The sequence below is a fragment of the Sprattus sprattus genome (genome assembly GCF_963457725.1).
Source record: "Sprattus sprattus genome assembly, chromosome: 5".
Taxonomy (NCBI): Eukaryota; Metazoa; Chordata; class Actinopteri; order Clupeiformes; family Clupeidae; genus Sprattus; species Sprattus sprattus.
The window spans coordinates 29,306,856-29,321,855 of NC_137924.1; the positions used below are offsets into that span (position 1 = coordinate 29,306,856).

The window sequence follows — 15,000 nt, forward strand, 5'->3', positions numbered from 1 at the left end:
ACGAAACGCAATCATTTTAATCCATTACTCTTGCATCTTTTATTCATGTTTTCATTTCCAGCTCTTGTCCCTAAAATAATGTTATTGTAAAAATTCATTCTTAAGTAATTTGTATTTAAGCAGACGGAGAAAGAAAGACTGATAGACTGACGGAGTGACTGAGTGACTGACAGAGTAAGTGGCATCCTGGAGTGTGTGTTTACACAAGACGAAAGCTGTCAGGATTTACCACAGTAGCGTGCCACTGTGGCACCCGTTAACACTGAACCGAACCCCCCTTCACAAACACACACATTCTCCAGGGCACGAGTCCTTCAGAAATGGACAGTTCTGCTGAGTAACTGCAGGCTCGGCTGACACGACCAGGCAGGCCTGGTCCGGTGCCAAGTCACGGGCGTCGCACTGAATTGACCCACGGCTGTCAGCGTGTCAGAGCCCTGCCACCAGCCATCGGTCAGGGGCAAAATTCTGTCAGATGTCCCCCCTTCCACCCCCCCCACCTCCATCACCCATTCCTCTCTGCATCAGGAAGGTGCCCGATTGAACAGAGAGGGTTGTCTGGGGGACGGGTGGGTGTCAGGCCGGCTAAAGGCACTTTAGACCCCTAAAGACCCCTCTCTGCTCGCTGTGCTGGGCAGAGTAAAATGGAGGGATCAGCATGGATCCCTGAAGGTTAGATTGTGTGTTAGCTTGTGTGGATGAGAACGGGCCCTCGGCCAAAGCTGAGACAGCGAAGGTAAAAAAAATAATAAATAAATAAAAGAAAGAAAAACTCTTGGGTGAGTCAGCGAAAGTGAGATTGAAGAGGGATGGTGACCTTCAGGCGTGAGGAGAGTCCCTTGGGCCTTTTAGCGACCGCCACTTTGTTTTGTTGTTGTTGTGGTTGTTTATTTATTTTTTCATGTATTAGATTTAAAGCAGAGCTTTCGAGATGCGAAAGGAAAACACTAAAACATTCTCTCTGCCTCGACCATTTGACATGGTAATGACAGACCAGGGCTCAACCGGTGCTGGATTGGTTCAGAGGCCATTTACCAGCCTCTACAGGGGTGACCATGTTGATTGGCCCCCCAGTAACACGTACCTGTGTCTGTGTCTGTGTCTGTGTCTGTGTCACAGTGCAAGTGCTGGCCCGGTTTTCGGCTGAAGAATGACGGGAAGACCTGCGTAGACGTCGACGAGTGCACCTCGACGCTACCCTGCAGCCAGACTTGCATCAACACGTATGGCTCCTACAAGTGCCTGTGTGTGGACGGATACGAGGCCAGCAAAAACAACCCAAACAGCTGCAAGGCCATCTCAGGTAACTCCTCGGAAACCACTGTTCTTTTGAAGACTGAGGCCCCTCATGAAAAGACTGTTTGTGTTTCTTTGACCACTCAAAAGTGGACAGGATACTGATGTGGATGTTTAATGTTTTGACTTGGAAGAGAGTGTTCATGGAGAAGGTACTGATGACTTCTCAATGTTAGTCATCTCCATGTAGTCAAGATTTATTGCTTCTGGAACATAAAAATCTAAAGGAAAATAGCGCAATGACATGAGAAAAACCTCTCCTCTTACAAAATGGAAGTCACACCGAGAACCAGGGGTGAACCACAGATCACCACCTAGCCATTAATTGCTTTGATGATGAAAGGGTTGCATCAAGGGATGAAAAATGAAATTTCCATCTGTCTGTCTCTCCTTCAGCAGAGGAGCCTTTTCTGATCCTCGCCGATCATCATGAAATCAGGAAGTTGAGTGTTGATGGGTCCAACTACACGCTGCTCAAACAGGTAACAAAAAATTGTAACAAGAAACAAGAAAGCAACCTGTGTCTAAGTACAATGTCCATTATGTATGATGTTTTGAATAATGCATGCACTCAATCTGTATCAAGGGAGCTCCTTAACTCAACAGCCTTCTACCAAACCAGAGCCGCATTCATCATTGTCTTTTTTAAAGTCATTTTTTTTTTCTTTACTTTCATTTTTCCTCCTTAATGCCCCCTTTTCTCTCGTTCTCTTCTGGTTGTAAATGCTCTGCCTCTATTGTAAAAGCCAGGGCCTCTGGTTTTGTACGGCTCTAAATCAGAGGTAATGAATGAGTCAGCGAGAAGACCATGAAATAGGGGGAGCAGGCACACTGAATCCCTAATGGAGTAACAATTAGGAGGGCGCGCGGTAAAGTGACGTGGCCGTGATAACAACACTCCGTCGCTCGCTGCCCGTGTCCTTTGGAAAACACTAATTGAAGCTATTAAGTGTGGTGCCCGCTCTGCATATAATCCCGGCGACAGCCATGAAAGTGCATTGTGTTTCATCATTCACTACAACAGAGCTGATATAATGGCTTTATAGTGGGGATGGCAAGATTCTTTTCATTCAGGTGGTTTAACTATAAACCAAAGTGATAATCTGGGTTCAAACACAGGATTATCAAGGTTAAAAAAAGAAGTGTTGAGGTGTTACGTTCATGATGTTTTGAGAATAGATTCAGACATGGCTTTGATGGCTACTGCTAGTTGCATGGTCACTGCCGTTAGATTTTCAATCGAAATTGCACCTCTTTACCAAATCTGTAGAGCTAATTACTTGACATTACACAAGAACACATGTATTAAACTCTATTAAAACATCAATGCCACATTAGTATCCATGTACTGTGCTGATAAAATGAATAAATATATTAACAAGGAATAATTTGGAATATGATATATAATTCTGAAATTTCATATGCATAAAAACTCATAGCACGATTCATGAATAGCGTAATACAACTTCTCCTCAGGGCCCCCTTTTAGGGCCCTTCTGCACAATCACTCCAGCTATGGAATGACCTCATCAGACATCATTCACCTCAATCACCATTACGCCCAGTGATGGCCCTCCGGGGAGAGGAGCGGTTGAGGCGAGTCCCAGGTGTCCTGTTAGCATTTAGCCGCCGCGGCCGCTGTTGACCCTGCACCAGGATATTGGTCCATCACGTGTCCAGAGCGTCTCCATCCATAATTAAATCAATGTAAATACGACAAGATCCAATGGCCGCTCATGACTAATGGCCTACATTCTTCGCAGGGCCTTGTGGTCGACCCGCGAGGATTAATCATTCCGTAATATCGCTCTCTGTACCACACAGGGCTGTAATTCAGCAGCGAGTTAGCAAGACTGATGTTGCCCCGCGGAGATCTGTAATTTTTTCTGTGTGGTGTTAAAAAAGTAATTGTTTGTCCTGGGGGTCCAGACGATAAATCAGGTTAAAATTGAGCAAAAGGCCCCGGCGGAACACGTGTGCAAAGTCTTCCGCTCCCAGTCGCCGTCTCTCGCCGGAATATTGACAGCAAACGAGTGTCAGGTTTGGCCTCGCTTGTCGTCTTCTCCCCGCCTCCCCGTCCCTCCTCTGCGAGCTCTCTCTGCTCCGGCACCTTGGGCAAGGCGAGGTTTCCGAGGTTTCGCGGTGCGCTGATTGGGTGAGGCACCTCGGCACTGAGTGACAGACGGCGCCCCGGCGGGAACATGACAGGAACGGATGCGCTCCGGACTCACGGGCGGCTTTGATGGTGAAACCCCTGAAGGCGCTGCGCCTAGCAGGGGGTTGAACGCCGCACCACAGGCATCCGTCTCATGAAGCCATGTGCTCGGGGAAAAAATCAATATGATCACAAAGACATCACAGGGACTGTATCTCTGTCTCTCTCTCTCTCTATCCCTCTCTCTCTCTCTATCTTTCTCTCTTTCTGTCTATCTATCTCTCTATCTATCTATCTCTCTCTCTATCTCTCTATCTATCTCTTTATCTATCCCTTTAGATATCTCTTTTTCTCTATATACAGCCGCGGAAAAAATTAAGAGACCACTTCAAAATTATCAGTTTCTCTGGTTTTACTATTTATTGGTATGTGTTAAAGTAAAATGTACATTTTTGTTTTATTCTATAACCTACTGGCAACATTCCTACCAAATTTCAAATAAAAATATTGTCATTAAGATCATTTATTTGCAGAAAAATGACAATGGGTCAAAATAGCAAAAAAGATGCAGTGTCTTCAGATCTCGAATAATGCAAAGAAAACAAGCTCATATTCATTTTTAAACTACACAATACTAATGCTTTAACTTAGGAAGAGTTCAGAAATCAATATTTGGTGGAATAACCTTGATTTAAAATCACAACTTTCATGTGTCTTGGCATGCTCTCCACCAGTCTTTCACATTGCCGTTGGGTGACTTTATGCTACTCCTGGCGCAAGAATTCAAGCAGCTCGGCTTCTTTTCATGGCTTGTGACCATCCATCTTCCTCTTGATCACATTTCAGAGTTTTTTTTATGGGATTCAGGTCTCGAAATTGGGCTGGCCATGACAGGGTCCTGATCTGGTGATACTCCATCCACACCTTTACTGGCCTGGCTGTGTGGCATGGAGCATTGCCCTGCTGGAAAAAACACTTCTCAGAGTTGGGGAACATTGTCAGAGCAAAAGGAAGCAAGTTTTTCTTCCGGGACAACGTTGTACTTTGCCTGGCTGGGGTTTGTAAAAGACCATAAGGATTGAAAAAAGCGGACTGGAGGTTCTTCTAAGTTCGTCTCCTCTGATGAGTCCAATTTCACAGTAGGTGCAAGACTCTGTGGCTTGTAGGCCTCTCCAGGTCTCCGTCTAACCATCAGATGACCATGTGTTGGGCAAAGCTGAAAATTTGACTCATCCGAGAAGACGAACTAGGAGACCCTCCAGTCCGCTTTGGTTCAATCCTTATGGTCTTTTACAAACCTCAGCCAGGCAAAGTACAACGTTGTCCCGGAAGAAAAACTTGCTTCCTTTTGCTCTGACAATGTTCCCCAACTCTGAGAAGTGTTTTTTCCAGCAGGGCAATGCTCCATGCCACACAGCCAGGCCAGTAAAGGTGTGGATGGAGTATCACCAGATCAGGGCCCTGTCATGGCCAGCCCAATTTCGAGACCTGAATCCCATAAAAAAAACTCTGAAATGTGATCAAGAGGAAGATGGATGGTCACAAGCCATGAAAAGAAGCCGAGCTGCTTGAATTCTTGCGCCAGGAGTAGCATAAAGTCACCCAACGGCAATGTGAAAGACTGGTGGAGAGCATGCCAAGACACATGAAAGTTGTGATTTTAAATCAAGGTTATTCCACCAAATATTAATTTCTGAACTCTTCCTAAGTTAAAGCATTAGTATTGTGTAGCTTAAAAATGAATCTCAGCTTGTTTTCTTTGCATTATTCGGGATCTGAAGACACTGCATCTTTTTGGCTATTTTGACCAATTGTCATTTTTCTGCAAATAAATGATCTAAATGACAATATTTTCATTTGAAATTTGGTAGGAATGTTGCCAGTAGGTTATAGAATAAAACAAAAATGTACATTTTACTTTAACACATACCAATAAATAGTAAAACCAGAGAAACTGATAATTTTGAAGTGGTCTCTTAATTTTTTCCGCGGCTGTATATATCTTTCTCTTCATCTCACTCTCCATCTCTCTCTCTCTCTCTCTCTCTCTCTCTCTCTCTCTCTCTCTCACTCTTGCATTCCATTCCACCATTCCATCTCCGCCAGATCAGATGTGCGCGGATCTAAACTGGCTAATGACGTCCTCCAGCTAATTGAGCATAATGAAACTGTGGAAGATTGCACCCGTGCTTGTAAGTGCCACAGACAATGGGCCCGCAGCAATGGGGCCATTGCCACTCGTTGTAATCATCGCAGGCATGGCTGGTTTGATTGCTCTGGAGAGATCTTTTGACATACTGTAAACGGGGGCAGAGCAGGCTTTGGGAGCTTTGGGGGTTTGATGATGTTCTTCTCTCTCTCTCATTCTCTCTCTCTCTCTCTCTCTCTCTCTCTCTCTCTCTCTCTCTATCTCGCTCTCTCTCTCTCCCCTCTCTCTCCCCCTCTCTCTCGCTCTCTCCCTCTTTCCCTCTCTCTCTCTCTCTCTCTCTCTCTCTCTCTCTCTCTCTCTCTCTCTCTCTCTCTCTCTCTCTCTGTGTGATGTCTCCTCTCCTCTGATGGCTGTTCCTTCTCCATTCTCAGGGCCTCAACAACATCATCAGTCTAGATTTTGACTACAGGAAGGAGTTTGTCTACTGGATCGACTCCACCAGACCCAGCGGACGCAAGATCAACAGGATGCGTCTCAACGGCAGCGACCTTAAGGTACAAAAAGTATGGTCTCTCTCGCTCACAAAAGTAGATGATCCACAAGCTGATCTTACTTGGTCCCAAAAACTATTATTTAAATAGTCTGGTGTTCAATAGTCTCTATATCCCAGAAAGCACGCATTCTCAAAGGAAATGTTTTTGTTCAGGCCAGAATGAATGTGTCCATGCATTCTCAAAGGGAGTGTTATTGTTAAGGCCAGAATGAATGTGTCCCTCCAATGTCAGGCTGTTCAGTTTTAGTCCACAGAGTGGTTCTTGGGTTTGTAAAGGTCTTTTCAGCCAAATGAAAAAACCCTCTTTCACAATCAGTACACGCATTGCCTTGCCACCAAGAGTTTAACGTTTTTTTTTTACAAACTCAAGGTCACTGAAATAAAAATCAGCCAGCATTGTAATTCCCATGGTTGTGATTCATTCTGTGTGCACTGTAGTTACAGCCCAATAAAGGACAGTCACCGGAAATTTGCTGAGAAGTAATAATATTTAAAAAAAAAAAATGACTGACAGAAGAGATGTGTTGTGTGTGTGTGTGTGTGTGTGTGTGGGTGTTTGTGTTTGTGTGTGTGTGTGTGTGTGTGTGTGTGTGTGTGTGTGTCTGTGTCTGTGTCTGTGTCTGTGTCTGTGTGTGTGTCTGTGTGTGTGTGTGTGTGTATGTGTGTGTGTGTGTGTGTGTGTGTGTGTGTGTGTGTGTATGTGTGTGTGAGAATGTGTATGTGGGTGCACATGCATGCTGCAGCTGCCCCCTCCCCCCGCCCGGCGGGCCCTCTTCATGTCCTTAGTCAGTCAACGTCACCTAATCATACCACTGTTGCGCTATGGTCAGTACGGTCCAGCTGCCCAGCGCTGTCCAGTCACGTGACTTGGCTCGGCTCGGCTCAACGACCAGCCCTGTAACTGTAGCACACCTGCTGCGCCGGGCCCTCTTCATGTCATTAGGCCCGGAGTACGGCGCCAGGGCTGAGAGCCTCATTTAGCTTGATTACACTCCGAGCGGCCCTACGGATACATTATCGCCACACAGAAAGTGCTTCGGGGAGGGCAAAGTAATATGATGATTTTCTTACCCTTTTACTTTTCGCGCTGGGGGTAGGGGACTGGGGACTGGGGAGTGAAGTCGACCATTAATAAAACAATGAAATGGGTAACAGTTGTAATAAAGACGGAGCTGAAAGATTTGCCGCAATTTTTTTTTTCTCTGGCGAGGAGTGTCTGTAGTTTTGGTTGTTCAAGGGTGAAATAGAACATAATTGGTAAACATCAACACAAGTTGGGTAATCCTGCCTGTCACGCTGTGATGCTACATGACTTACTCATTAACACTCTGCGTGAATGGCTAATGATTATGTACTGAACACCATGGCCATCCTTTCAACTCTCCATAATAAACTATTGCCTTGAGCAAGCCTAAAGGGACTGCGCTAGTGTGTGTTCCCCTGGACCGTTCGCCTGTCATCACAGAGACCTTGGCTGGATGTTTTTTCATATATAAGTTGCTGATGACACATCAGGAAGTTCTCAGCAGTCTGTAGAAGTCGAACTCGCCTCAGGCAACGCTTTTGGCGTGGATCATAATAGGAAACTATAGAATGAAGACTTTTTTGTACTTTGACTATTATACATTGTTCCATTTTTTATAGCAAGCCTTTGAATCTTTAAGCTGTATGTTTTTAAACTGTTGTGAGGTTGTGTTCACTCAGAACACTTAGAAGTTGTGACACTTTTTCGCTTTGACTATAGACAATTAGTCAGTAGTTTCACAGGGCTTTGGATGCCATTTGGATACTTTCCAATTCTGATGAAGGCCATATCGTGAAACCTCAATTTACTGTAATCCTACTTTCCATTTGAGTGAAACATTTTTCTCTTTTTTTCTCACCTCAATAGGCTGTGAGCTTGAGAGCTACTGCTGATTGACTCTGATATGCTGTTAGATTCATCAAGTCTTTTACATGTTGATGTATTCAAATGTTGACATTTTAAATGAGTTAACCTTCATTTTCGCAGAAGGCAATCCTTTCGAATCAATGCATGGAGAGAGCACCAGAATACCCGAGCCTCTTCCCTACCCTACTCAGAATGTAAATCAAGGCCTTCTTGCTTCTGGAGGCGTGTAGGGGGGGGTTGCCTGATTTTGATTGGGAGAGTGTCCCTTGATCTGTGACATTTTAGAGGGAAATCAGAAGTGGAGCTTAGTTAAAAATGCCCATGGAGAATGAGCTGTAGCTCTGAGCTCGCACGTGATACTGTACCGCCTAAATTAAACCTTGGTAGGGAAGACCCTAAAAGACGTGGAGTTTCTTGAAGAGTGGTTGTGCGACTGATGTGTTGCACATTTGTTCGTTACTTTATTGCATTTTTCTGTTATATAACGATATTGAGGTAAGCATAGTCTGTGTGCCAGCTGGCCTGTTTGGTTTGCCAGATAGGGGTCTTGCTAAGTCAAAAACAATGTCAGTTCAGAAGAGAATAGCTGTGCTTTATGTTGCATTATTGCCGTTAAGAGACCACGGCTCAGGTTATGTGCACCTCTCTTGGCAGTGAGTCTCTGGGTAACTGATTTTTGTTTTGGTGTGCTTGGCTAATAGTCTGTCTGCTCTTAACTCCACCACCTCATTAAATCATATTTTTTCCTATCTGCGTCCAACAGCCATCTAGCGGTATACAGGCTAGCGCTAAGCTAAGTGCTTTGGGTGAATATAATTGGATAGATACTGTACACACTGGCCAGTTGCCAGCTGATAAAAGTCCCAAGGTGTATACTGCAGTTATAAACATTCCCAATTATCTGGGCAGATTGTTCACAGAACGGCCGTTCCCAGCTCACTGGCGGTGGACTGGATCGGGAAGAACCTCTACTGGTGTGACGTCGAGAGGAAAACCCTGGAGGTCTCCAAATCCAACGGCCTCTACCCGACTGTCCTGGTCAGCTCCGGTTTGAAGAACCCCACTGATATTGCCCTTGATTCACAGATTGGGTATGATCTTTGTGTTGTTGTATTAAATGAGTGTAATTAAATGGTGCATGACACACAAGGAATCCAGTCTACCTTGGATTTCATTCTGGTATTTCCTGTTTACTTTGAAAATAACTGTGCAGACTTGATTACTCTAAAATAACAAATAAGAAATAAACTTGAAACCACAGAAGGTTAACTGATTTGAAATTGTACGTCAGAATGGCAATTAAAATACCAGCTATGGCCAAAATCCCAAGGTGGCAGAGAAGCATATTCTACTTTGTGAGTTTCAAGCCACTGTAGCGTGAACAATCAATCAAGACTCCAGTTGCTCACAAGATTATGATTCTGTGAGTGAGTCCGTAGTGATGCAACTGCCTCTTGGTTACCAGAATAGACTGAAGATTTCTGTCTACAGAATAACCAGCCAGTGGTGCTGAGGCTGAGGGTGACTGCTAGATGCCTCCGGACCTGCCAATTCATGTCCACTTTTGCACTTATTGATTTCCATTTGTGAAACTTGTGGTTCTTCATGCCTTCTCCGCCAGTGTTAGATGGTGTGAGTTTTCTTTTTTAATCTTTCTCTCTCTCTCTCTCTCTCTCTCTCTCTCTCTCTCTCTCTCTCTCTCTCTCTCTCTCTCTGTCTCTCTCCTTGTCTTTATACAACATTGTGGACAGGTATGTGTTCTGGATCGACTGTTGTGAAAACTCACACATCGGTCGAGTGGGCACGGATGGGAGTGGACAGGTGGTCATTGTTGACAAAGAGATCTATAGCCCCACTGCCCTGGCCATCGACTACACCAACAAGAGGCTATACTGGGCGGATGACAGCCACATTCTATTCGCAAACATGGACGGAACACACAGGCAGAAGGGTGAGAATAATGTATTTTTTTTGTCATTTTTTACCCTTGAGAAATCATGACAGTTTGGCTGCCATGGTTACTTTGCAATGCAATAGGGTATTGGCTTGTAACATTAGTGTTTCGTTGTTTTGGGAAGTTTGCATGCTATTCATATCAGACTTCAAACGTGTATTTAACTGTTATTGTTATTAATCAGTGGGTCACATATACAGAGAGAGATAGAGAGAGAGAGAGAGAGAGAGAGAGAGAGAGAGAGAGCATCAGTAGGTGGACAAGAAGACAGACAGGTTCAATTTAATTAAATGTATTTCATATAGCACCAAAACAATAAAACTTCACAGAACCCAGGGCTTGTAGATATGCACGCAACCTGGCCATTCCTCACACAGCTGACATATGTGTTTTGGGCTCTCGTTTTGTCTCCCCAGTGCCCCATGACCACATCCAGAGCGTGATGGGCCTGACCCTGTTTGAGGACTTCATCTACTGGACGGATGGGAAGTCAAAGTCCCTGCGGCGGGCCCACAAGACCACAGGGGAACACGGCATAGAGCTGCTCAACTCTTGGCAGGCCATCGAGTCCATAACCGTGTACCACCCTTTGCGGCAGCCTGAAGGTAACTGCACATTTACATTAAAGAGTATGTGTCAGCAGCAGGTGTAGTCTGATTTAATCTACACCGAAATGCTCGGAGGCAACAAACTTGCAGAGGTGGCTGTCTGTCAGCTGTTATGTTTTATTAAAAAACCTTACATTAAAAATATAGTCTCTAGATCTAAATTATCTTGGATAATTGTCCAGTGAAGCTAAAATATGCTACTCCCACTAATAAAGGTAGTACTAGCCAAATTGTGTTACCCTAGCGATGAACCTTACCCTGGGTCTGAACCCCTCCTGGTTTCTGATTGGCTTAAGTCTGAGGCTTACTGTGAAGGTTCTGATTGGAGTATCACACTGATGCCACTCAACAAGAATGACCATCAGAATCCTTATGTAAGGAGATATACAGTATAACATCAGTAAGATAAGCTTTTTAAGCATAAACAAATAAAGTTATGTCTGAATACTGTATGAACTGTAAAGGCATAAATATGACAAACGATATTCAGTAGCTCAGCCGACACATTAGCTGACACCCATATGAATGAGGTCACAATGTTCTGGCATTAGTGTCGTGGTAGTACTGACGATTTAGACCTGTCGCCATATTATTTGTTGTCTGTCTTATGTCATCTTATGTCGCCTCATTTACTTGATGATGTGGATGTTTTCTCTCTTACTGCCCACAGTTCCCAAGCACCAGTGCCAAGTGGCTAACGGAGGGTGCAGCCATTTGTGTCTGCTGTCTCCAGGTGGTTCGCACAGGTGTGCCTGTCCCACTAATTTCTACCTGGCTGCCGACAATAAAACCTGCCTGTCCAACTGCACCGCCAGCCAGGTAAGAGCTGGACACTGGCTCGAACACACTCCTCTGTTCTGTGTCACTTTGTCTTGTGTCTGTGTGTGTGTGTGTGTGTGTGTGTGTGTGTGTGTGTGTGTGTGTGTGTGTGTGTGTGTGTGTTTGTGTGTGTGTGTGTGTGTGTGTGTGTGTGTGAGAGAGAGGGAAGAAGAGTGTTTGTGTGTAAAGTGTGTGTGACTGATATATGAACGCAGATATTTTTGTTTTTGGAGGGTGTTTTGTTTTATTCTATCAGTAAATTGCTTGTCGACATGGCAACCACCCTTTCACTGCAGAGCTTTTGTTGTTAGGATCACCTTATGTTCTAAAAATGTAATGCTAAGACACGACTGCACCAAAGCAGAAATTATGCTGCATAATGTTTTTTGTACAACAACTTGTTGTTTGTTTTTTAAGAGGATTGTTTTTCGTACAACAACTTTTAGTTTGTTTTTTAAGAGGATTGTTTCTGTAACAGCAGTGTATAGTGTATATGCATATGCATATGTGTATCAGTACAATATGTCAAACAATATATGAAAGGGAATATATTCATATACAATTGCACACATATGGGAATCTAACTTGTAGATGAATCTGTCTATAGTTTCGATGTGGAACAGATGAGTGTATTCCTTTCTGGTGGAAGTGTGACACGGTGGATGACTGCGGAGACGGGTCAGATGAGCCAGCCGACTGCCGTGAGTACCTCTCCCACACCTTCACCTGGATGGAGTGGTAACCAGCCGATCGGTGGTTACCGGAAGTAATTCTGGTATCTGATAGGACAAAATAATGGTCCTGGTATTAGCCTTATATTACTGTAACACGTATCGTGTTATCCGTTTCGGTCAGGTGACTGGTCTCAACCAATCATTACCTAGAATTACTTCTGGTTACCACCCATAGTCTACCAACAGTCCATTCACTTGTACTGCATGCGTCTGGCTCTGGGAAGTTAGAGAGGTTCTAATACAGAGGTAATGCCTACAGCTAGATACGTTCTATTACAGAGGTAATGCCTACAGCTAGAGATGCCTATACATTAGAGTCTCATTGTGCTTCAGATTTCTGAAGAGGAGAGAAAAAAGAGAAGTTTATTGGAGAAGTTTTATTCAACAGCATTTGTGGAAACCTCATTAGTGCGTACACCCGAGAAGATAAAACAACGAATATGCTTTTAATCCCAGTTGACATACCTGGGTCTCGAGTTGCTTTATGAATCATAGAGCGCTGCAGATACACTGAATGGAAAATGTAAGGCTTTCTTTGATGATAGTTATTAAGTGAAGCCGGGGGTATTCAGCAAAAGGGCAAGTCTCTGAATTCTCACACTTTAAATAGCTTGTGGCCTTGTGTGTGAATTGCTGGGGACATCTTGAGATGTGGGTGTTGATTTGTTGAGGTGTTATTTGTGCAGCGGAGTTTAAATGCCAGCCGGGACGCTTCCAGTGTGGCACGGGACTCTGTGCCCTTCCGCCCTTCATCTGCGACGGCGAGAACGACTGCGGGGACAATTCTGATGAGGCCAACTGCGGTGAGGAGACATGTGTGATTGTAATAAAAATCATCTCCAATGCTGGACACGAACTGACGGACGGATGTCTGTCTTTCTTTAATGTCTTTAAGTTTCCCTCTTGCTCTCTCTCTCTCTCTCTCTCTGTCGCTCACTGCCTGTCTTTCTTTCTGTCTGGCTTTCATGTCTCTCAGTTTCCTTTCTCTCTCTCTGTAACATCTCGTCTGCTCAACACATTTCCTATCTTTCATTTCTCCTCCCTTTTTCTTCTCTGCCTCTCTCTTCTCCACGTATCAAATATCCCACACAGATGAGCAATTGCAGCTAACAAGTCATTTTTATGGTTGTTTTCTTCAAATGCTCGATAATTCATAACTGTTAGCGTGGCCACACGCCCTGCGATCGATAACCACTTTAGCAACATCAGAAAAGATTACGGCCCTTTCTGTCATCCAGCAACGGCTACCAGGATGTACTGGGGGTCAACACAGATTTCCTCTCTTATAGTGATTAATGCTGCTGCAGGCCAATAATGCCAATAATAAACCCATTTAGACCTTGACTTCATGTCTTAGAGGAGCATGTCTCAGCGTGTCAGGTCTGTAATATATGAAACTCTGTTTGATTGATTTTTGTACATATACGTGTATATATATATAATATATTAATGTATATATATATTAATGAATGCAGAGAATGACAAGCTGGCACTTGAGGATCAAGGACACTGAATCATCATTGCGGATGGCAGTCTTACTAAGATGATAGTTTCTCCTTGTAATTTTGCTGCGGTGGATATGTTTGGTTCTAAATGATGATGATATGTTTTAAAGTTCTGTTCTCTCTCTGTGTTTCAGATACATACCTCTGTCTGTCTGGGCAGTTTAAATGCACCCGGAAGCAGAAATGCATCCCGCTCAACCTTCGCTGCAACGGCCAGGATGACTGCGGAGACGGCGAGGATGAGACCGACTGTCGTAAGGACGCATTTCCTACTGACATCCCTCTCTCTCTCTCTCTCTCTCTCTCTCTCTCTCTCTCTCTCTCTCTCTCTCTCCTATTATGTTCATACAGTTAAACACAGGCAGGGTGCAAAAAGGGATTTGTTTCATGAAGGTGGCAGGTGTTGTGACAGCACGTTCGAGAACAGAGCACTTTCTTGGTCTCTGTCTGTCTCTCCGTCTCTCTTCCCACTACTCTCTCTCTCTCCCTCCCTACCTCCCTCCCTCTCTTTTTTGCTCCTTTTCTCTCAGTGCATGTCCTCTAGCGGATTTTAATAACACTGACTGACAGTTCTCCCCTCCTTTCTCTCTCTCTCTGAGTGCGACTCCAACTTGAATGGCAGTTTAAATCATTTCACAACAAGCAGATTGGGTATTCTGAAACAGTGCGTCGGCCATTTCCTCTGAGTACAGGAGCATTATGTGCCACTGAGGAAGAAGAGAGGAAAGGGAAGGAGGAGACGAGTCAAGGCGAGGTGTCGGGGAGGAGTAGGAGAGGGGAGGGGAATACCTCTCTCTCTCTCTCTCTCTCTATCCCTCTCTCTCCTTTTCTCCCTCTCCCTCTTTTCTCTCTCTCCCTCACTGTGACTTACCGTCTCTGACAGAAAGAAGCCTTTTGGTTGTTGGCATCTGGGATCCAGAGTGCTCGTTCTCTGCTAGAGGAGCCCGTAGGAAGGTTTTTAGTTTGGGCTGTAGTTATTCTGCCGAGATGCAGGCCTGGTATGGCTCTCCAGGACGAGATCTGAATGATTCGCAGTGATGGAGCTACGCAGGATGGATGGGGGATTAATTGAAGCAAAGGGCGACCCAGGGGCATTTCAAACGTGAACTTTTCATAAACGGAAAGTCTAGTTTCAGTGGTTGAAAGTTTATTTTTTGTGTTTTGGCAGAGATGGTGCCATCCTTGACCCATCTTGGCTCTCTGCAGCTCAATAATTCAAGTGTGGGTTTTTCCGAAGCGTTAAACTCCTGGACTGTCTGTGAAAGCTGTTAGCTCGGAGCCAGAACGTGTTATGTAGAGGAGCAGGACATGTTATGTAGAGTAGAGGAGGCCTACA

At 44.5% G+C, this 15,000-nt stretch overlaps 1 protein-coding gene across 1 annotated transcript in view; it reads left to right on the top strand.

The window, feature by feature from the left end:
* lrp1bb (low density lipoprotein receptor-related protein 1Bb) overlaps positions 1 to 15,000 on the top strand; it is a gene marked incomplete at both ends in the record, with an annotated part of 317,704 nt that overhangs the window by 263,059 nt on the left and 39,645 nt on the right. Inside the window, 10 exon segments of the mRNA XM_080838235.1 lie at positions 1,120 to 1,303; positions 1,693 to 1,778; positions 6,032 to 6,154; positions 8,954 to 9,135; positions 9,796 to 9,995; positions 10,415 to 10,603; positions 11,277 to 11,425; positions 12,033 to 12,126; positions 12,846 to 12,962; positions 13,799 to 13,918. Of these exon segments, the coding sequence (XP_080694361.1) occupies positions 1,120 to 1,303; positions 1,693 to 1,778; positions 6,032 to 6,154; positions 8,954 to 9,135; positions 9,796 to 9,995; positions 10,415 to 10,603; positions 11,277 to 11,425; positions 12,033 to 12,126; positions 12,846 to 12,962; positions 13,799 to 13,918 (1,444 nt within the window).